The 22882-nt window shown below is 51.2% G+C and overlaps 1 protein-coding gene across 2 annotated transcripts; it reads left to right on the top strand.

The window, feature by feature from the left end:
- Nucleotides 1–307: 307 nt before the first annotated feature.
- LOC147127089 (disco-interacting protein 2 homolog C-like) lies at nt 308–22844 on the top strand. Of its 2 annotated transcripts, none has more exons than XM_086020589.1 (38): nt 308–729; nt 5730–5801; nt 6397–6501; nt 6630–6755; nt 6839–7108; nt 7872–7994; nt 8106–8252; nt 8804–8923; nt 9218–9415; nt 9493–9584; nt 9662–9772; nt 10393–10516; nt 10708–10817; nt 10901–11003; nt 11238–11302; nt 11765–11858; nt 11971–12090; nt 12606–12720; nt 12938–13077; nt 13292–13428; nt 13582–13790; nt 13912–14026; nt 14112–14313; nt 14537–14637; nt 14723–14803; nt 14919–15042; nt 15122–15243; nt 15566–15677; nt 15852–15961; nt 16054–16184; nt 16676–16844; nt 16938–17108; nt 17480–17541; nt 17625–17682; nt 18233–18307; nt 18389–18563; nt 18700–18823; nt 19345–22844. In XM_086020589.1, exons 1-38 carry the CDS (start codon nt 651–653, stop codon nt 19595–19597), a joined length of 4845 nt encoding a protein of 1614 aa, XP_085876715.1. In that variant the 5' UTR covers nt 308–650; the 3' UTR covers nt 19598–22844. The 2 variants fall into 2 exon arrangements, with proteins under 2 accessions (XP_085876715.1, XP_085876714.1); XM_086020588.1 differs by having other exon boundaries at nt 6818–7108.
- Nucleotides 22845–22882: the final 38 nt, after the last annotated feature.

Genomic DNA, 22882 nt, shown 5'->3' with positions numbered 1-22882 from the left:
AGTACATTACTTTCCCTACATAGTTAATTAAACGCAGATTTAATGTTCAAACTGGGCATTATTTTCGAGAGGTTAAGAAAAGTACATAAAATACACTTTTTACGAATGAAAGCCTTTTTCATTGTTGGCCCGATGTGTGGTAACTGGAGAACCAAGAATTATTTTCGATGGCACTTGGTGTCAAAAGTACCACAACCACTGACAGTAGCCTGTAGTCTGTCCACATGGAGACTAACGGAAATCCACGTCACTGTTGACTAGGTGTGGTTGCCTGCAGCGCTCCCTGCCGATGACGAGCGGCGTCGCATCCCCTCCTCCCGAGCCTCGTCGTCGTCGTCACGTGACCCCATTGGCAAGTCAAGCAAAGCGGCAGCGAAGCTCGACGAGCCTCCTCGTCCGCGTCCTCATCCTCCCCATCCCCGCCGCGAGGAGCACGACCAGCCTAGCCCAGCCACTCCGCCGCGACGGACTTGAGCCATTCGAGGTCGTCGGACGCCATGGCGGACCCCCGCTAAGAGGCGAGACTTTGGAGCCCCCGTTCTTTGTTCTCCTCGCGGTCGTCGCGCGCGCCTTTCGCCGAGAAAGAAGCGACGAAGAGGAGGAAGCAGGAGGAGGAGGCTGAAGGTGTTTTCGCCGCGGTACGAGGGGGAATGGCGGACCGAGAGGCGTCGCCGATCCCGTTGGAGATCCGAGCCCGCCTGGCGGAGCTGGAGCTGGAGCTGTCAGAGGGTAAGACCACCCCCAGCAACCCCACCCTCATCCAAAGCTCGGGTGCTCTCTTATCTCATCGCCATCCGCACCGACACTAACGGAATTTAATTGTTAGGACCCCCTCCTCCTCCTCCTCCTCCACCTCCTCCCTGCTCCTTTTCCCCTGCCCCTCCTCCACCGCCCGCTCCTCCCATCCAGATGTTTGTCAGCCAGGCACCGGCCCGGCCAGCTCCGTGCAGCAGGCCGACGGCGAGCCTCAGCCGGGGGCGGCCGAGAGCGAGCCTCGGTCCGCTATGGCTCTTTGTTTGGTCCCCCGGAGTGAGGAAAACATATCCCCCTCCCGCACGCCCCCTCCCGGTTTGACCTTGAGATGTTGACACTGTCGTGCGAGGCTACCTGTGCACGTGCGTGTGCGCGTTTGTGCGGGAGCGCGCCCGTCGATGGCATTGCGATGCAGCAGATCGGCGCTGTTATTTGGGCCTTCTGACGTCCGACATTTGAGGCTGGCGAGGCCTGTTCTGAGGAGGAGGATGCTCTGGAAGATTTTTTTCACCGCCCCCCCCCCTCCCCCCAAACCATCCCATTACTCCCCCTTTTCCCGCCAGACGCGCGCACACACACGTTGGCCTGCATGCATGTGGAGCTTAGTCACAGCTGCTAGAACACATAGCAAGCATCTCACATTGGAACATTTGTGCCTTATATAATGGAAGCGACATCTTTTATTCATACGGGCTTGCACGGCCTACAAACACACTGGAGATGATCTACCACACGCTTCCAGTGTGCACATCTCGAATGTGTGTGCATGTTGCAGTAAAAGCACAAGTTTTCTTGTCACAAAATAATTGATACTGGTTAGACTCCTGTTGAAGGCAAGTCATTGGAATGTGTCACATTTGTCCACCTGTTGCTCTTTGAACCCCTCAGTGAGCTGTTTGGCCATAACGGTCCCTCCTGCCATCTGTGCGGCTGGGCAGACTTAGGGCTCTATTTTTAGACTTTTAGACCCCATGTTGCTCATTTCTTAAATGTAGACAAAAAAAACTGCGAATGGGAGGGCTGCGCCATTGTGGAAGTGGTCAATCATGGCCATTCCCTTTAAACGCGATTAGCTGCTTGCAAATTAGCGTCTCGACATAGTGGAAGCACAAAGTGGGCAATCTGCTACGCTGGACAGCCCAGCTTTGTGGACAGCAGTCTACCAAGTTGTCAAACGCACAGCAAGCCTTCCAGTGGATGATGATCCCTTTCACTCGCTTGTTATTTATTTATTTTAAAATATGCCGCAGAGCCTGCATTGGAAATGTAAATATCACTGACGAGTGACGACCAGGTGAATTTAATCATTGCTAGCAAAATCGTGATCGCGATGCAAAGTTGATTAATCGTGCAGCCCTCAAATCGGGGTTACATGCACTTTGCATAGAATCCGTCCCTGTTGTGTACAAATTGTTTGCCCTCCAGCACAGGTGTGCGCACGCGCGTTGACGTGTGGCACCGTGGGATGAAATGTTGAATGAAAATGATCTGATTTGATACGTTCTGACAGGCAGTGAGTCTGCAACATCGTCGTCAAAAAAAAGCGGGCTCACGCGCACGTGATGCTCCGATGCTGCTCCTTGTTGGTATAATGCCAAGGTGCGTGTGTGCTTTTGGACATTTGACTTTCTGGTCAATAAATGACGTCTCCGCAGCAGGACAGCAAGCAACATGTTTGGTGTTCCCTGGCGATACGTCTCTTTCGGAAACTCGTCCCCAAAGTGAGGCGTCGAGGTGCAGTGGGACTTGTGGGCTTGCGCTGCGAAGCACGCTTGTTGGTCTTCGAGTGGCTCGGCCTGTTTAGGAAACGGAAATTGGCAAAACATCATTATGGCTGGCTCGCTAAGTGCAGGCGGGAACGTCGCCTTTTCTGGCCCTCGTGCACTGTGACTCGAAAGCCAGTGAGATCACTTTGTGAGCTCGTGACTGTCCAACGCATCTTCAAGCAACCACCTGAGGCTGAAGCACAGTTTTTTAACCTTTACCGAGCCAGGCACACGTAGGAAAAACTCACATCGCACTACCAACTGAACATGTCATAAAAAGTATGTGCAGCATTTACCTTGTGGCATCTTGTTGTCAAGGAATCTATATTAAAGTGTCTTGACGAGTTTCAATTAGTCCAAAGTAGTGCTTTGCTACTATCTTGGCAAGGAACCGCTTCAGAGTGAGTTGAGGAGCTTCATTTCTTCATCTTCATCTTGTGGCATCCATCGGCAATATTTGCCTTTCTGGGGCGGCGTCAATTACTGACGGATGTGCATTATTTGCAGCTGCGTACTGAAATATTGATGATTTGCACAGTGTGAAATGTGGACCTGATGACGTGAACACAAAGCGTATGTGCAAAGCATTTCAGTGGTTCTTTGTGCCACTATATGTCACTGGCATAGATGGTTGAACATGATTTGTCCTAAATGAATCGTCATTTCTGGGCCAATTAAGTGAAATGGGATAATTTCCTGTAGCGCAGCGGTTGGTTTAATTAGCGCACTTCGCTGCTGTGTTTGATTTGCTCACCTGAAGCCTTTTGGAGCCAGTCAAGTGTGTAGCTGCACTTGACAAACGAGTTGATGCAGCTGCGCGTGTCTGCGTGTGTTTTTCGAGAGGCGGTGGAGCCTCTTCCGCTGCAGAAGTCACCATCTTGCTCAGGGTGCCGGTGAATAATCGATGGAACGCTCTGTTGGCCACGCGCTCGACGTGGATCGATGAACGTGAGTGAACGCAACAAAAGCTGGCAGTTGTCTGCGGGACTTTTTTTCTCTCGAAAGTTTCCATGCATCGAGGTTGTTTTGGTCTCCAAATTTCCACTGACTGAAAATGAGATCGAGTCACTTTGCTGCCGAGGGGACAAGTTAGCGCAACCTACCGTTTGTCTGTGCTGGAAACGTTGTCATGGATTTTCCGTAGCGCTTGGCTTTATGCTCATTCGGGTGACGGGTGAGCTGCAGCCCATCCAACAGTGAGAGGCAGGGACACCCGGGACTGGTCGCCAGTAGGCAGCGTGGGTTGATTCTGACGATATGATAACCCTGAGCCAAAATTTCATTGTGGTAAAATTACATCTCAAAAATGGAACGTTTTGGGTAAAAAACAGCATTTTTTTTTCCCCCATTGACGTAATCAGTTTTTACTAAATATAGTATATTTGCTAGATTGACAAACATATACCATGTTAAGCTTGAATAAATAAATGCTCACATTCTTCCTCTGTTTTAATCCTCCTTTGGAAGTCATAATGTCCCATCACCGGTGACCTATTTTTAGAGCACAAAATTTTGATCCCCGTGCTCAAAACATCATCCTGATTTTAAACAACAACATCACGCGGCGATTGAAGGCAGCATCTGAAAGGCGGCATCATGCTACGCGCTACATGCTACGGGGGGGGGGGCATATTTGATTTCCATCTCCTCAAGTGCCATGCTGCTATTTTTACACTTCTTGACGTCTTGACCCATTGAATCACCAGCGAGGCCCACTTTGTCTTTTTGCTGACGCTCGTCTAGCTTTGCGCGTGTGCGCGGACTAATCAGCTAGCGGCCGCTCTGCAGACCACACGGGTCCCTACATGTGAGTGTGACAGCCCAAGGTCCCAGTGCATGACGCATGCTTGTGTGTGTGTGTGTGGGGGTGTGTGTGCGTGTGTTGTTACCATGGAGGCTGCGCATGTGTGTGTGTGTGTGTGTGTGTGTGTGCGCGTGTGATGTGATGAGAAAAAGGAGATCAAATAAAACAGGATGTCGACACAGGCGTTAACAGCAAACAAAGAGAAACAAGATGGAGGATGAAGATGAAGATGCAGCATCCATACTGGCTTCTTTTTTCACTTTGTTTTCCTAGTCGTTCCCTGACATTGACTAGCAACCAGTCCCTTGTTTGTCTTTGTGTCCGAGATGTTGAGTGGCAACCAGTCCAGGGTGTACGCCACCTCTCAGCCAAAGACAGCTGGGCTAGACTTTGGCTGACTTGCGTCCCTAACAAGGACAAACGCTGTCCAAATTGGATGGATGATTCATCTCATCCAGAAGAAAAACTTCGACTGCCTCTTAGCTGCCTGCCAGACGCAATGAGGGTGTGGAGGGGCTCAGCACACACACACACACACCCACACTTATGTGGACGCGCAGTGCCTAACAGGTTTGATTAGCCCACTTCTCACATCTGACCCTCCACATCCAAGATGGCTGTCTGGGCTGCGGCCTTCTCCAGGAGAGGCGTTGCTAGGCAACTCCCTCCCCGTTCCACTGCGCTGTCGATGGAAGATGGCTTCTCCCTGTGGACTCGCTTGTTCGCTGTGTGTGTGTGTGTGTGTGAGCAAAAAAGAAGGCCGTTATTGAAGCTGATCAGAGACACGTCTCACGTGTGCGTGGATGTTGACGCGTTGTCATTGGCTGGCTTGCGAAGTCCAATCTTGGCTCTCCTTTGATCAACACCATGTGCACTCACACAGGGTGACTGATGCTCGGCAGCGTCTGATTGGTTCTCTGCTGTCCTCCTCTTCCTCCACTTCCTGCGCTCCTCCTCCTCTTTCTCATCCTCATGAACTTCCTCCTCCTTGTCCGCCCGTCTCTTCCACATCCTCCTCCTCTCCGCTCCTGCGTAATTATTAGCAGCACCTCTGAGGCTTTGTGTTGTTGTGGAGTCCACAGATCAATAATTAGTCAAGCGCTGCGTTTAATGGAGTACAAGCGGAGGAATTATCTGTATTAGTGCTGCCAGTTGTGCTCGGGGGCTCGCCGGGCGACGGGACCACATTGCCGTGGCAACTTGCGGCAAGCGTACCTCAATTGTCGCCAGCCGGGCCCTTAGAGTAGGAGGTGCCGGTTAGGGTTAGCAATGTTGGGCACGATGGCGGTCCGCGGACAAGAAAGAATTTTTTCATCCATTCTCCATCGTCGCCTTTTAATTTGTCACCTTTGACCCCGGTGCCTGTCACTGATTGGCCGAGACGCTTTGTGTGTGTGTGTTTGCAGGCGACATCACTCAGAAGGGTTATGAGAAGAAGAGGTCCAAGCTGATCAGAGCGTTTATTCCACATGCTGGAGGTAATTTAACCACCTCTGAACGCCCTCACACAGCTAGCTGAAGTAGGACAACACAAAACAAAACCAAAAAAGTCCAGTTGCCCCGATCGATTCGCAACCACGCCAAAACACGGCGGCGCTTTATTAGCCGTTTCGCCGCTGACGTAGGCTAACGTAGGCTAACGTAGGCTAACGTAGGCTAACGCTCCCTGGAGCTCAGCTTGGGCCTGCTCTCCTGTACGTGCGCGCCCACGTGCACAGCAGGTTCTGCTGTTGGTGCAAACGGCCAATCACCTTTTATTTGATGGATCACTTGTGTTTCCTCACTCTTTTAATTTGATATTTTATTGATCACTTATTTCATTTGACCAATCCAGAAAAATGAATTTTTTTCTGATAAGTCATCTTCATGTTTTTCCTTTTTTTTTTTTGTTTTTTTTTTTTTTTGCGTTGTGCTCTACCTCTGTTGTCAAACTGTTGTCGTGTGTGCGTACGCATACGTGAGTTCAAATGTCTGTGTGTGTGTGTGTGCGTATACAGGTATGTACGTGCGTTAATTTATATGTTTGTGTACGTGCTCGTACGTGCGTGTGTGTTTGCGTGCTGCTCTCTGCAGGGATGGAAGGTCCAATGTCTCACCGGGTCCCTTTGGGCCCGCCCTCTGCCGCCCGCTTCCACCGCCGGCGAACATCGGGCACCAGAGACGAACGCTACCGCTCAGGTAAAGAAGCTCGCGCACCCGTAGACATATTTACAAGGAACTTTTCCAAGGGCGCCCACCTCTATGCCATCCCGTAGCTCTGTTGCCACTTGCTGCTGATGACTTAGTGACGCCTCTTTTTGTCTCAGACGTCCACACAGAGGCAGTGCAGGCCATGCTGGCGCGCCACGTGGAGAGGAAGGTGGCGGTGCCCATGCCGTCCAAACGGCGCTCCCTGGTGGTGCAGACATCCATGGATGCGTACACGCCGCCAGGTGAGCGCACGCCGCACGGCGCCGCCGCGCGCCCGCAGCGACGCGTCGCTGACCCTCACTAGGCCTGTCGCCCTTGTGCTCAGACTCCTCGTCGGGCTCGGAGGAGGAGGCGGGCCCCTGCGACGACATGTCGGGCATGGAGCACTGGATGGGCCGGCCGTCCCAGCTGGGCCCCGCCCACCTGGGCTCCACCTCCTCCTCGTCCTCGTCCACGCAAAGCGGCGGCAGCGGCAACGCCGGGCGGCTGGCCGACTCGCTGGCGCACGCGCACATCTCGCACCTGGCCCACCTGGGCCACGCCCACGTGGGCCCGGCGCACCTGCAGCAGAGCCACCTGGCGCCCTCGCACCACGGTAACGCAATCGCGCGCTTTCCAAACGTCACGCGGCCAAGAAACACATTTGAGTCAAGTACCTTGACTAAATCAATTTAGTTTTATATCAAATCAATTTTCTTCATTGAAATGAATTGAAATGCCCAATCGGATTATATGCTACATGATTTTGACCAAGAAAAAGAGCACTCTAGTGTACAATAAAAATATCAAAACCCAATAAAACTTAAGAAAATACAATCTCAAGAAATAAACTATTATTAAGCTGAAAGTCACCCGCACACTGTCATATTTGTGTGTTGGCGTTTGACTTTAAGAGGCGTGGCATAGTGAGCGACTGGAGCTCTGACTCCAGCTTGCCATTTACCACGCACTTAGTTTGACGTTAGCATCTGTTAAAGTTGAAGTGTTCCTCCGCACCTGCTTGCTTCAAGCCGTTTAACGCTCAGTTGACTGTTGAAGTGACGGACACATAAAACAAGAGATGCTATATTCAAACAAGTCTGTGCAAGGAAAGGTACGGTAGCTTATTGCCGATGCCATACATGAGCTAAAGAAAGACGGCACCGATGTTAGTGTAATTACAAACCTTCAAACAACTGCTACTCTCGACACACGGAGCAGCGACACATCCACACGGGGGCAACACTCGCAGGGACATTTTCTCTCTGCGAGGGGAGAGCAACAGTTGCTGTTATTAAAATCATTCTCAGAGCAGCGAATTGAAGCGTAACGTGATGACGAAACGCACGTGAGTCAGGTGTTTGCGTTGGCGCGCGCAGGCATCGGCCACCTGTCCCTGAAGAGGAAAGGCGCGCTGAGCGTGGCTGAGAACGGAGGATCTTTGCGGCGCTCCTGCGAGTTTGGCTCCGACATGCTGTGGCCGCCGCCGCTGGAGTCTGACGGTGCGCCCTCACTTACGCCTTCCCTCGGCTCGCCAATATCACCTTTTATATCAGACCTCGCACCTGCGAGTCCTGACAAATAAATGCGGCGTCCGTCTTGTGCCCCTCAAGAGAACCACTCGGGCCCGCCGGACGTGACGGGCTACTCGTCAGACTCGCCTCACTCCCACACGGAGCGCCATCCCATGTCCAACATGGGCACCATCGCCCGCAACACGCAGAAGTATGGCAACGCGGAGCGCATGGAGACCGGAGACGGTAAGCGATACAAAAGAGAAGCTCGTGATTCAATTGTTTTTCATTTTTTACTGCGAACGAGCATCATCATCCGAGCAAGAGACAGCTCTCCTTGCCCACGTAAGAGGGCATCACAGCACAAAATAAATTGTTGGTTTTTGTCCTCTTCGCGCTTGTTCTGTGGGGTTTATCAGCAGTTGGCAAACCGGCTTAATAGTGCATGAGCGCCACCAACTGATATTGTCTGCAAGCCAACCAAGGTAAATTAACGGTGGCTGGATTTTGGGAAGCGTGCTGGCGCCGTCTTGTGGTGGGGGTCTGAAACGCACTGGTATCTCCGATTTCCGCTTGTATTTTGAGACCACGACATCAGCCTAACAATAGCACGAGTATCTCACCGTATACTTGTTTGGCGCGTTGCTGAAGGGCACCGCAACGGTATCCTCTCTGTACGCAGGCTCCAACCCTCCGGCCTGCTTAGGAAGCGGTCAAATCCACTTGGTGGCAGGTTGACGTGAGGCCAACAGTGTGACGTGGTGACCCTCATCACATTTTTTGTTTTTGCTCGGCAGGCGTTCCAGTCAGCAGTCGCGTGTCGGCCAAGATCCAGCAGCTTGTCAACACGCTCAAGCAACCTCGCCGGCCGCCGCTGCGAGAGTTCTTCGTCGACGACTTTGACGAACTTCTGGAAGGTTAGAAGTCACTAATCCCCAAAATGGGGACGTACGGTGTAGCCACGACACCTTTCGAGGGACTCAAAGAAGCTTAAAACAATTCCCGGGAGTAATTAAACTTCAATCAGTATGTAAAGTATGAGTTTGTGTGTGTTTGTGTTTCTGAATGTACGCATGCGGAGTTTTAGTAACAGTTGAGTAAAAATTGGCTAAAACCGCATCATGTCCAGTGAACCTCTGCATATTTGCAGTTCGTCTTAGTGCAAGTTGAGGAAAACTACAAATCGTGCCAACTTGCCTCCCTGTGTCCAGTCCAACAGCCGGACCCCAATCAGCCTCGTCCCGAGGGGGCGGAGATGATGCTGGTACGAGGCGACGCCCTGGGGGTGGTCACCAACTGGCCGCCTTCGCTGGAGGCCGCCCTCCAACGCTGGGGCACCATCTCCCCGAAAGCCCCCTGCCTCACCAGCCTGGACACGGCGGGAAAGCCCCTCTACGTCCTCACCTACGGTAGGCTACGTTTTCTAACACCCCGCGCACCCCCGCGCGCGCCAATGTTTGAAGCCCGCCTCACGATGTGCGTGCAGGGAAGCTGTGGTCGCGCAGCATCAAGCTGGCCTACAACATCCTCCACAAGCTGGGCAGCAAGCAGGAGCCCATGGTGCGGCCCGGCGACAGGGTGAGTGGCGCCTGCCCACCTAGTCATGCTACAAATTGCATTTGTTTGAAAAATGCACCCTCAACTCTCACCTGCAGGTGGCGCTGGTGTTCCCCAACAACGACCCGGTGGCCTTTGTGGTGGCCTTCTACGGCTGCCTGCTGGCCGAGGTGGTCCCGGTGCCCATCGAGGTGCCCCTCAGCCGCAAGGTACGCCTTCCGGATTATAACAATGCCAAACCGGTGTTCACCAAGCGCCCACGGCACATATCTGCATTGCGGCAATTTTCATGGCACACCGTAAAAAAAATAGGCAGAAAAATATCTGTCTGACATTTGTCGGTGGCGGCGTGTGCCGCCGACAGGAACATTAGTAAGCCCCTCCCACTGCGGGCCCGCATCGTCGTAGTTACCGAGCGATGACAGCCTCTTGCCACATGCGCCAAGTCACACGTGTGCCACAGATGGACGAAAAGCTGGCGTCGACGCAGCGTTTCCTCAACGAGATGCACTCTGGCTTCCAGTCGGAGCGGGAAGTTGTTCTTTCCCAGCCCTGAGAACACACCTGTCACTCCAAATGTGCCAGCGAGCACCTTCCATACAATGTAAAGCTGGGACATTATTGGATTGGATTGATCAATTCCACTTGATTGCGATGGATGACTATGTTTATTATTATTATTATTATTATTATTTGCGGCCTTCTTAGTTGAAAGCTTCTGCACTGCTGAATTACTTGCTGAATGCTTGATTTCACACGAGCCGCAAAGACACATTGATGGTTTGCGGAAAGCGTCATTGCCGTTCTTCTTCTGTGCGTCCTCGCATAGGATGCGGGAAGTCAGCAGATTGGCTTCCTGCTGGGAAGCTGCGGCGTCACCGTGGCGCTGACCAGTGACGCCTGCCATAAGGGGCTCCCCAAGAGCGCCACGGGGGAGATTCCACAGTTCAAAGGTAAGAGGCGGTGAATTCTTACTTTTGGACTTAAGTACATTTGAGAGCGCACTTTTTTTTTTTTTTTTTTTACTTAAGTAACAAGAGTCAAATCACTACTTCTAATTTGACCAGAGTATTGTTTATTCACGCATGTGTCTGTACACACTTTGAGTGCTGTTGCCACTGTCTGCTTTTCTGCGTGCGCGCAGGTTGGCCCAAATTGTTGTGGTTCGTCACCGAGTCCAAGCACCTGTCCAAGCCGCCCAGAGACTGGTTCCCTCACATCAAGGACGCAAACAACGACACGGCTTACATCGAGGTATGTATCCCCTGCGATCATTGGGGTTGACTGTAAACGGTTTCATCCATGTGCGGTTGTGCCCCCGGCGGTGCCTTTTTCAGTATAAAACGTGCAAAGACGGCAGCGTGCTGGGCGTGACGGTGACCAGGATCGCGCTGCTCACACACTGCCAGGCCCTCACGCAGTCCTGCTGCTACACTGAGGGTAAGACACGTCCGACTACTCACAAGGAGTTAGGTGGATTCAGCTTTCGGGTGAAATGTGCCTTTAAAAGTTTAAAGAAGGACAAATTAAGTTCACCTGTAAAGGTGCATTTTCGGACCGGGAATTTCACCGGAAAGCAAAATATCCTAAACTCGTTGTGAGCTGTGTACATGCGCACGGAGCGCCCCCTGTTGGCTGCATCGCAACCTTCTCAACATGTCTCTCCCCCCGCAGCGGAGACCATCGTCAACGTTCTGGACTTTAAGAAGGACGTGGGCTTGTGGCACGGCATCCTGACGGTAATAACAGAAAAAAAACAAAAAAAACATCCATCGGCCTTTTTGTTGTTTTCTCATTTGAGGTGTCACAAACGCAAAGAACTATTAGCGTCAAAGTTTCCGTTTTCTTTTCTTCTCATTTTCTATAGTCAGAAACCGTTTTTTTTTGTTTGTCTTTTAAACCAACCCATGTTTGACTGCTGATAACTAACGAAGAGAAAAAGGCTAGAAACAAACCTTTTTTTTTCGACCCTTTCTTGTTGTAGTTTCTGTGCTTATATTGTCACAGAGCACAATATTCAGTCAAAACTCGGCCCTGAAAACGCCTGGCAGTGAATGAGTTCAACCTCCAATTATTTAGGGTTCTTTTTGTTTTATGCGTCGGTTTTACGAGTAAGTTGGGGCACTAAATGGAGATTATGGCTCTCGTCCTCCGACAACATGGTGCTAATGTGCTGCATGCGCATGCGTGCGTGTGCGCAGAGCGTGATGAACATGATGCACGTGATCAGCGTGCCGTACTCGCTGATGAAGGTCAACCCGCTTTCGTGGATCCAGAAAGTGTGCCAGTACAAAGGTGAGCTTGAGAACGGATTCCGCACGTCACTCAGAGCGCCAACTTCACCTGTCCGTCAAATAGATGAAATGTATGTGTGTGTGTGTGTGTGTGTGCGTGTGCTCGGCCGCAGCCAAAGTGTCCTGTGTGAAGTCCAGGGACATGCACTGGGCTCTGGTGGCCCACAAGGACCAGAAGGACATCAACCTGAGCTCCCTGCGAATGCTTCTAGTGGCCGACGGATCCAACCCTTGTAAGAGCACTTGCCGGAAAAACTCAACCTTGCTAATGTGACTTCTGAAAAGTGTCTCACTGGACAAGAGCGAGAATGTTTGAGTCCGATTCCAATTGGCCTCAAAAAGGAGCCGGGAAGGTCCGCGAATAGACGTAACGTTCGGCTCCAGACTGTCGCTTTTCATGTTTTATCCCATTAAAATGTAATAAAAGAGCATGATTTCTTCCTCGTTTTAATCAGAGCCCCCGTCTCAGCTCCATTGATCTCATTGAGTCTTTGTGAATGCGATGATGAAAGTTGCAGTCAAGCTCTTCTTCTTGCATTTGTCTTCTTTCTGGCGCGGCCTGCTGCCTAGGTCTTTGCTTTCTTCGAATATCAAAAGTTCACCGCAGAGATTCTATTCCATGACATGATACGATATAATACAATTTGGCCAATCCGATTTCCTGAAATGTCATTCCTTTATTTGAGCGGTGACGTTTGCCAGAGAAGACGTCTGTTGAACGCCAGCACGTTCCTCTTGTTGCCGTCAGGGTCCATCTCGTCATGCGACGCCTTCCTCAACGTCTTTCAGACCAAAGGCCTGCGAGCGGAGGTCATCTGTCCCTGCGCCAGCTCGCCCGAAGCTCTGACGGTGGCCATCAGGAGGTACGCACACGTGTACAGCCCAGACGCTAAAGACTGCAAATGTGTGCATTTCTTCCTACAATCTTGGGCTGACCTTTAAAAAGCGCACTGAAGAGAGAGGAGCTACTCACGAAAACTGCTTACGTTATGACCAATATTCAGTTCTGATCTCGAGTGATTCCTCTGGCACGCTGACTTACTCACGTGTGCGCGTGTGTGTGTTTCTGTTTGTTTGCAGGCCAGTGGAGGACAGCAGTCAGCCGCCAGGTCGCGGCGTGCTGTCCATGCAGGGTCTCAGTTACGGGGTGGTCCGCGTCGACACGGAAGAGCGCCTGTCCGTCCTCACCGTGCAAGACGTCGGCACGGTGACGCCAGGAGGTGCGCTGCTTTTTTTTTTTTTTTTTTTTTTTACTTCTAGTGTTTACATTTTCAGCATTTTGGCATATCGGCGCATACATAATTACATACAATGAAATTAAAATATGATCAATTATGATTTCCAATAGGTCACATGCACATTTTCTTACATACGGAATGTGCCGGCCTGTCTGTCCCTGTTGCGTTGTGACACGGGTGCGCGGTTCTCATCCAGGCCTGCTGTGCGTGGTGAAGCCCGAAGGCGTGCCTCAGCTCTGCCAGACGGACGAGATTGGCGAGTTCTGCGTGTGCGCCATCGCCACCGGCACTTCCTACTACGGCCTCACCGGCATGACCAAGAACACCTTCGAGGTCAGCTCATCCCTTCTCATCTCGTCATTTCGCCTCTCACCCGAAGTTGCGACGCATCTTGAAATGAAAGCAGTGCCATTACATAGCGGGAGGTTTTGGGAAGGATCTCCGAAAAGCCGCGGGAAGACCAGTCGCTGACGTATTTGCCCGCAGGTGTACCCGGTGAGCGGCGGCGGCGGGCTGGTGAGCGAGTACGCCTTCGTGCGGACCGGCCTGCTGGGCTTCATCGGGCCCGGGGGCCTGGTCTTCGTCACGGGCAAGATGGACGGCCTCATCATGGTCAGCGGGCGCCGGCACAACGCCGACGACATCGTGGCCACGGCCCTGGCCGTGGAGCCCATGAAATTCGTCTACAGGGGAAGGTGAGCGGCACGATTCGCACGGAGGAAGGCGCCGCCGTACAATAATCTTCTAAGGCTCCAGAAGCACTCATGAAGGGACGTGCCAGTAAGTGTGGACGCCGATGTGCTGCTGCCGTTGCAGGATAGCCGTGTTCTCTGTCACCGTCCTGAGGGACGAGAGGATCGTCGTGGTGGCCGAGCAGCGGCCGGACTCCACCGAGGAGGACAGCTTCCAGTGGATGAGTCGCGTCCTGCAGGTACTTGGAGTGCTCGACAGCGCAGCGCAGCGCAATCGGGATTCTCTCGAACGCTCCGTGTTCATGTCGCTCGCTCCCCTGCCAGGCCATCGACAGCATCCACGGCGTGGGCGTGTTCTGCTTGGCTCTGGTTCCGGCCAACACGCTGCCCAAGACTCCGCTGGGCGGCATCCACCTGTCCGAGATCAAGCAGCTGTACCTGGAGGGGGGGCTGCACCCCTGCAACGTCCTCATGTGCCCCCACACCTGCGTCACCAACCTGCCCAAGCCGAGACAGAAGCAGCCAGGTGCCAACCACTCTCATGTCTGTGTGTGCGTGGGTGTGCGTGTGTTGAGCGGCTTTATAATAGTTTGGCATTTTTCAGTATTGGTCGTTTTTATTGCATTTTGACTTCCGTTTTTTTTTTTTTTCTTAAATGCTTCGTTTTAGTTTAGTTTTCATTATTTTTCGTACTAGTAAACTGCAATTCTCAAACCACTTTTTGACCTTCCTGTGCATGTTTGTTGCAGAGATCGGCCCCGCCTCCGTGATGGTGGGCAATCTGGTGTCAGGCAAGCGGATCGCTCAGGCCAGCGGGAGAGATCTGGGACAGACGGATGACAACGACCAGGTGAGACTAATCACCTTAATCTCAAACTTTTTATTGTTGTTGTCTAAACATCAATTCCACTCCCAACTCACCTCCTCGTACATAGTTCCTGTTCCTGTCGGAGGTTTTGCAGTGGCGAGCTCAAACCACGCCTGACCACGTTCTCTACACTCTGCTCAGCTCTCGGGTAAGACTGCCGGGAATTTCCAACTGCCTGCGAGTCTCCAAAATGTCAGAAATGGATGTCGCAGCGCTCACTGGACTGTGCTTTTGAACGCTGCACTTCCCTCTGCCTCCTCAAGGGCGCGGTCTCCAGCTCCCTCACCTGCCTGCAGCTCCACAAGCGGGCGGAGCGAGTGGCGGCGCTGCTGATGGAGCGAGGCGGCCTGCAGGAAGGAGACCACGTGGCTCTGGTCTACCCACCAGGTAGGAGTCGCTCCACTGACCTGATTTTGAACTCGGAACCACCCGCCCCTGAGCCCACGTGCGCCGCCCCGCCCCGCAGGTATCGACCTGATTGCCGCCTTCTACGGCTCGCTGTACGCCGGCTGCGTCCCCATTACGGTGCGACCGCCCCACCCGCAGAACATCTCCACCACGCTGCCCACCGTCAAGATGATCGTGGAGGTCCGACAGGAGGCACCTTTTCATCGGGACGCCGCGTGGACTTCCGGGTGGCACAAGCTTAGGCAGTCTCGCAATCTGCAACTTTTTATATCATTTATGAAATCCACTCGATTTCAGTCCCCTCACCCACAGATGCTGGATTCATTTAAAAAAACAAAAACAAATGTTTTTAAGGAAATTGCAAAAAAAATGTATCTGATGGCTCAAGCTTTTCTTAGTCGCTGGCTCTCTGCCCCCCGGAAGTTCCCTGGCGCCTGTTGTTTTTGAAATAGATTCTTTTGCGGCGTGGAGCGGTTCTGAGCCGTCTCGTCCCCTGCTGCAGGTCAGCCACTCGGCCTGCGTGATGACCACGGCCGTCATCTGCAAGCTGCTCCGCTCCAAAGAGGCCACGGCCACCGTGGACATCAGGAACTGGCCGCCCGTTCTTGACACCGGTAACGCATACAACACCAATACTTTGCTACCGTACTCAAATGGACTTTTTTTTTTTTTTTTTTTAGGTATCTGTACTTTGACGTCCGCGCGTTTGAAAGCAGATTATGTGAACAAAATAGGCTTTTCATGGTGAAAGAGCTCAGCGCGCTGTCCTCACTCTGTTTGCGCTGCAGATGACCTGCCAAAGAAGAAGCCTCCAGCATTGTACAAACCCAGCAACCCGGACGGTTTGGCCTATTTGGACTTCAGCGTGTCGACCACCGGCATGCTGGCGGGCGTTCAGGTCAGCTCAAGACGGCGCGGCCCTCCGGGGGTCTCCATTGTCCCCTTCGTGCTGACTTCAAAGACTCCCATCGTCCGTGCCTCCCTTCACAGATGTCCCATAATGCCGTGGGAGCCTTCTGCCGGTCGGTGAAGCTGCAGTGCGAGTTGTACCCGTCAAGAGAGGTGGCCATCTGCCTCGACCCGTACTGCGGCCTGGGCTTCGTCCTCTGGTGTCTCTGCAGGTCGGCTGCTCCTGTATTTTCTCTCTCGTCTCAGTTTTCTTAGAGTTTGGCTCAGATGAAACTCGTCGACTCCTTTCAACGCAATTCCTTGACACCAGCAGTACTTTTGTCTAAATGAAGCTCTTCAACTCGGCTGAACATAGTTTCTTGGCGCCAAGATGGCACCATGAGCACCAAAAGAGCAAATAAAGTCAAACAAAAAGTTTGACCAGCCCTGGACTGGAGAGTCGTGACCTCCATGTAGAAATGTGCAGGTGTGCTTTTTCTTGACTGCCCGCGAATGAAATCTAAACTTGGCCTGCCGACAGACATAAATAAGCCTGGCTCTAATAGACACTCTCGTCGCCTAATGAGGACGACGGGCTAATTATTATAAAGTATGAGCGTGAGACAATCGCATCTCATCTCTTCTCCGTTTATAGAAGTGATTCATGTTCCTTTTTACCGCACGCAACCATTTCATTTCAGTGCGTGCGTGCGTGTGTGTGCAGTGTCTACTCGGGCCACCAGTCCATCCTCATCCCGCCGGTGGAGCTGGAGTCCAACCCGGCGCTGTGGCTGCTGGCCGTCAGCCAGCTGCGTGTGCGGGACACCTTCTGCTCCTACAGCGTCATGGAGCTCTGCACCAAAGGGCTGGGCCTGCAGACCGAAACGCTCAAGGTGGGTTCTCGTCTCCTCTCGTCCCATCTCGCGGCCGCTCGGACGTCCGAGGTCACGTGTCGCTGAGGCCGCTTGCGGTTTTGCGTCATGCAGGCACGCGGTCTGGACCTGTCCCGGGTGCGGGCGTGTGTGGTGGTGGCCGAAGAGAGGCCCAGGATGTCCCTCACGCTCTCCTTCTCCAAACTCTTCAAAGATCTCGGCCTGCACCCGCGTTCGGTCAGCACGGCCTTCGGCTGCAGAGTCAACCTGGCCATCTGCTTGCAGGTGACAAAAAAAAAACAACATATATATATATATATATATATATATATATATATATATACATATACATATCTTTTTAATCCTTTTTTTAATAATAAATATTGCTATGACGCCATCTGGTGGTAATGTTTTGAAGTGAGGTTTTCCTCTATTATGGCACAGCTGCAGAATGGGATGTGGTGGCGCCCTGTTGGTTGCAAGGTCTGCCCTCTGCTGGTGGAATGTAATATAATGAAAATCAGTTTAGTCCTTCCTACTCTCTTTTCTTACAGTTCATCGTTTTTATGGCTAGAACGGATTCATGTCTTTTCATAAATCGGCCAAAGTTGACTGCGGTGTAAATGTTTGGTCATCGTTTTGCAACTCGTGTGCAGGGCACGTCAGGACCGGACCCCACCACCGTCTACGTGGACATGAGGGCGCTGCGCCACGACAGGTCAGACCGTTTGCGCGGCCGAGTGTCTCCTCTCGGTTCTGAAGAGGCGTGTTGGCATCAGCGTGCATGTGCGTGTGTTTCAGGGTGCGTCTGGTGGAGCGAGGTTCTCCTCACAGTCTGCCTCTGATGGAGTCCGGAAAGGTGAGCGCACACGCGCACTCATTTTGCTGTTCAGTCAGCTGGATTAGTGGGGGGGGGGGGGGAAAGCTGCGCGTCAATTGAGGACATTTTGAAGGATATATTTGAGATTTTTACCGAGAAATCGATGCCATTCGTTTTCCCGGCGAGACGTGGAGTTAAATGTCAAAAGACTATTAGTGGCGTGGAGCGCAAGTCCGCCCACAGTCGAGTGACTCAAGTCCGTCTGTGATCACCGTTGGTTCTGCAGACATGTTGGCTGTTCTCAAACACAGCATGCGTTTGGCTCCGCACTAAGCAGGGAAGATTCTTAGAAAAAGCACAGCAGGCTAGTTGTCGCTCATTTTTGCTTATCGGCGGCGGTGAAAAGGAAAATGTTCATCTTCCTGTGATATTTTCCATTCAAATATATGTTCCCATTTTGAAAAAGCTTGATATATACGAGAAGCGGCAAAGAACATGAAAGAGGGCCCAGCCTCCTTTCTTGCATCGTAGCCCTCGTTGAATGAATGCGTGGCGGTAACCATGGCAACGCCACATCCGTGTCTTCCAGATCCTGCCCGGAGTTCGCATCATCATCGCCAACCCCGAGACCAAAGGCCCCCTGGGCGACTCGCACCTGGGAGAGGTGCGCTCGTCGGACCCGTCTCAAGTGGACGTCGCGATTTGGTGTCGGAGCTGACCTCTCCTCTTGTCCCTCTTGCGTCAGATTTGGGTGCACAGCGCTCACAACGGCAGCGGCTACTACAGCGGCTACGGCGAGGAGGTCCTGCAGTCGGACCACTTCAACTCCAGGCTGAGCTTCGGCGACACGCAGACCGTTTGGGCCCGGACGGGCTACCTGGGCTTTCTCCGCCGCACCGAGCTCACCGACGCCAACGGAGGTTAGCCTCGGCCGCCTCTATTCAGCCAAATGATCTGCCGTGCCGTTTTCGAACTCAAACGTGGGCCATGAGCGCCAAACTTTTCCCCGGTCTGTCGGGGAGCGGCACCGACGTGTCCGCCGTGTGTTTGTGGCAGAGAGACACGACGCTCTGTTTGTGGTGGGCGCCTTGGAGGAGGCCATGGAGCTGCGGGGCATGCGCTACCACCCCATTGACATCGAGACGTCGGTCATCCGCGCGCACAAGAGCATCATGGAGTGGTGCGTTGCAGCCTTTGCGCCATCCGGCGTACCTGAACTTGACGCAAATTAAATGAAGCTCTGCTGTGATCTGCAGCATAGTTACTTGGCACCAAGATGCCACAGAAATAGTGCTACTTTTTTCGAAATAAAGCTCCGCGATTCTCTTCAACATAGTTCCTAGGCACCAGTATGCCACAAGGTGGTGGCAAATCGCGACCTTTGTCTAAATGAAGCCATTACTACTGGTGTCTGAATGAAGGTCCTCAACTCACTCCAATGCCAAAGTACTACTTTTATTTTCATTTTTTTTGAGGTGAGATTTTCAGCAGATAGCAGAGGACAGGATTTCCCCTCAAAAAAATCATATGCATTGGTGAATTTGTCAAGGCCAACTTGCAAAGACGCAGGCTTCACTGTATACTATAAAATCCCCTAAAAAAAGATCTCCTTAAATCGGCAATATTCTGTGGGTGCGAATCCTCGATATCGCCTAAGCCGCGTTCCACCGTGCATTTACGTGTTGCGCTCTTGTCCCCCAGCGCCGTGTTCCCGTGGACCAACCTGCTGGTGGTGGTGGTGGAGCTGGAGGGCTCGGAGCAGGAGGCGCTGGACCTGGTTCCCATGGTGACCAAGGCGGTCCTGGAGGAGCACTACCTGATCGTGGGCGTGGTGGTGGTGACCGACATCGGCGTCATCCCCATCAACTCGCGCGGCGAGAAGCAGCGCATGCACCTGCGCGACGGCTTCCTGCAGGACCAGCTGGACCCCATCTACGTGGCCTACAACATGTAGCGCGTGTGTCTGCGTGCGTGTGCGCGTGTGTCTTTTCTTCCTCGTCGGTTGACCGACCGCGCCGTCGACGCCTTGCGCGTGACCTCCGCCAGGGAAGCTTCGTGGGAACGGAGGGAAAACCAGTGAGGAGCTTCTTGTAAAAATATAAATATTGTACATTGACATAACAATCTATATGGAGAGGAAGCGAAAAGACCAGGAGGTGTCTAGTAGCCCCAATATGCAGCCCTCTCCCCACCCCGGCAGACCCCGCGTGTGTGCGCGCATGTGTGTGTGTGTGTGCGTGTGCGTGTGTGTGACAGGGACATTTGGTGTCGCTTCAGTGGGAATTTTAAGTCATTTCAGCTATCATCAATCACAGTTGCAAAATTGCGCTCATTTTCAAAATCGGAAACTTTCGATGGGAATAAACCAGGAATTTTAGCAAGTCGGAGGATTTTTTGGGGGGGGGGTTATGAAGAGAATATTGCAAAATAATAAGTGTCTTTGATTTTGCTCTTTTTAGGTACAGTGGTGCCTTGAGATGTGAGCGTTGTGTGACGGCAGTGAACTCAATTCACCCCCCAGTAAGCAAAAAACGAACAATTCATCAAAAAAGGCTTGTTCGGTGAGGTTTACTCGAAATCTAAAGTGAGCTTGAAAAGACTGACAACTTGGGTATTTCAAACAGCCACTTAGCTTTGCAACGATAGTTGTGGTTTTAGAAGATTTCAACACAAACGGGTGTATGTGGACAGATAATATAACAATAGTCACAGGCTTATATTCTTTATCCTCGGCAAAAAAGGACCAATATTATAGCAATCGTAGTAGAAGTACTTTTCTTCTTCCTTTTTGTCAGCATGACTGTGGTACTATACTGCCTCCCAGTGGCCAAGGCAGCACAATGAATTGGATTGCGGCGTTTATTTCACAAATAGTTTCATTCTTTACGTTCTATTTAATTATGTTACACAATATTTTCTTAAAGTACAATATGCTATTTTCCCTTTTTTAAATGACATTTTTTGGGGCTGGGGAGGCTGGAACGATTAGCTACTGTAATGCCCCCGCATGTGGGCAAGGAGAGCTGTTTCTTTTGCATGGGTGTCTGCTTATAACAAAACAAAACGTTGATATTGATGCTTGAACACGATATCTTTCCATTTCATTCCCATGAAAAGCTTCCAATTTGGAATATTTCTTAAGATTGCAATGGAAAGTTTCCAGAAACATTTGCACCCCTTTCCAACCCGAGTCGTGAGGCGTTGGTGTGGAGGGAAAACAAAGTCGCCCGCTTGTAGTCGCAGCACGTGGAGGCGTGTAGGCGGCCGCTGTTACTGACGTCCGTGCTGAGGGTCAGCAATGGAGAAAATCATGTGGCAGACGCTTCAGTCCGGTTTTGCACGGCGTCTTAGCTGTGTTGCTTACGACAGGGGTTCTCAAACCGCCGTCCCTGGACCCCTGGCGGGTACACAAGCAGTATTGCTTGGGGGGCCTGCAAAATCTTTTCAAATAAAGGACAGCAGACTTCCGCATATTTGTGGTTCGCCGTTTGCAAATTCACACAGTTGCAGATTTTTGCGAGACTAAGATCCGTTCTTTGCAAAAAACAAACCAACCAAAAAACACCCCGATAGGCTGTTTTGTGGCGAGGCTGAAGCAATAGAAGTAGTTTTTGGCGCCATCTTGCTGCAGTATGGAGCTAAAGAACCATGTTGACTGCATTGAGGAACTTCGTGCAGGCGAGAAGAGTGCTAATTGTCACCATCTTGTTGTCGAGGAACCATGTTGAAGTGAGTTAAGGAGCTTCATTTAGACAAAAGTAGCACTTTGCTCCCATCCAGGTCCCGAGGGACTGCATTGAAGTGAGTTGAGGAGGTTCTTTGACACAACAGTATTGCTTTGCCACCATCTCGCTGCCAGGGAATTATGTTGAAATGTGTCGAAGCGCTTCGTTCGGACAAAAGTAGCTCTTTTCTGCCATCTTGGTGCCGGGACACAATGTTGACATGAATTGATGAGCTTCACGCTGACAAAATGATTGCTTTGCTGCCATTTTGTGGCATCGTGAGACCAAGCACCTATGTTGAAGTTGAGGAGTGGATGTGCATAAGCTCATTGAAAGGTTCAAAGAAGAAATAACTCCTCTGGCATTTAGGGCTACGCATGGTCGGTAGTTTATAATTGGAAAACTTCCTCCCCTGTTAAGGGGTCCCTGGGCCCAAAAAGTTTGAGAAGCCCTGCTTTACACTTTGGAGAAACTGTTAGCACAAAGCTAATACTGTAGCAATAGGAGACCCAAAGTAGTATGTGCGACACTTTTAGCAAAGGGAAGCCTGTCAATGCTTTTGGCAGCCTTCACTTTATTTTCTCTGAGACGAGTTTGTCTTCACTTCCTTCATAAGACTTTCACTTTATTTTCCCCATCGAAAACGGTTGCTATAGTTGGCATGATTTTTAAAAAGTGGCATTTCAAATGTCCTACTGCATCACTGCAAAAGGTGCACTTTTTAGTCCCTCATTCCGTGGCCCCGTTTTGTTGAATGCTAACCTTTTTTACGATGAAATGAAAACGCATTTACACTAACTTCTATGAGGTAAATCCTCCTCCTCACCACTTTGAAATCATTTTGACCAAGACGAGACTCTTTAGTAAAGTCGTGTGTTTGCGTGTTTTGCTACAAAACACTTTGCTGTGTCTTAATGTGCACTAACTCAGATGTTTTATTCAAAGTCTAGAACGGATGCAGAAGATTAAAGATGAATATTTATTACAAATAAAAACTTGAATATTGTCAGTCCATCCCAAAAAGGTGGAGGTGTTGGTGTTGGCTAGCTTTGCGCTGTTAGCGTAGTTAGCAGTATGCCGCGGACTGTGATGCAGATTATGTAGAATATTTTCAATATGTGTCATTAAGTCTTTTATTTCACCACTGAAAGGAAAGCGGAGGGGGGAAAAAAAGTCTTTATGCATATCAGCTAGTTTAGCGATGCTAGCAGTTTAGCGGCCGTGCTAAGTTAGCCGCCTTGTGTGGTCAAGCGCGACAAAGGACGTCCCATCAGGTGTGAGTGTGTGTGTGAGTGTGTGTGTGTGTGCTTGCGTGTGTATTGTATGTAAATAGTGTTGATTTTGTACGGTACAAATGTGTGTGACTTGTTTTGTACACATGACTTCAAAAGATGAAATGACACTTTTATAAGAGTCTTCTATTGGCTCACGTCACACTATACAAGTGCAATAAAGTGCTTTGATTGGCTAAAGAGACGCCGCATTCAAGTTGTACTTTGGATCGTGTGAACATT

Source organism: Filicampus tigris, chromosome 21 (assembly GCF_054856515.1).
Source record: "Filicampus tigris isolate MCC_2025a chromosome 21, RoL_Ftig_1.0, whole genome shotgun sequence".
Classification (NCBI taxonomy): domain Eukaryota; kingdom Metazoa; phylum Chordata; class Actinopteri; order Syngnathiformes; family Syngnathidae; genus Filicampus; species Filicampus tigris.
Note: the sequence above shows the minus strand (reverse complement) of the source record. Positions and strands in the feature narration are given on the sequence as shown.

Bases quoted from the DNA above. Each gene is read 5' to 3' on its own strand.
- LOC147127089 (XM_086020588.1), top strand. From the start codon at position 651: ATGGCGGACCGAGAGGCGTCGCCGATCCCGTTGGAGATCCGAGCCCGC. The intron at 17,109-17,479 runs GTGACAAAAAAA...ACTCGTGTGCAG, and splicing joins ACCTGGCCATCTGCTTGCAG to GGCACGTCAGGACCGGACCC. The intron at 18,308-18,388 runs GTGCGCTCGTCG...CTCTTGCGTCAG, and splicing joins GCGACTCGCACCTGGGAGAG to ATTTGGGTGCACAGCGCTCA.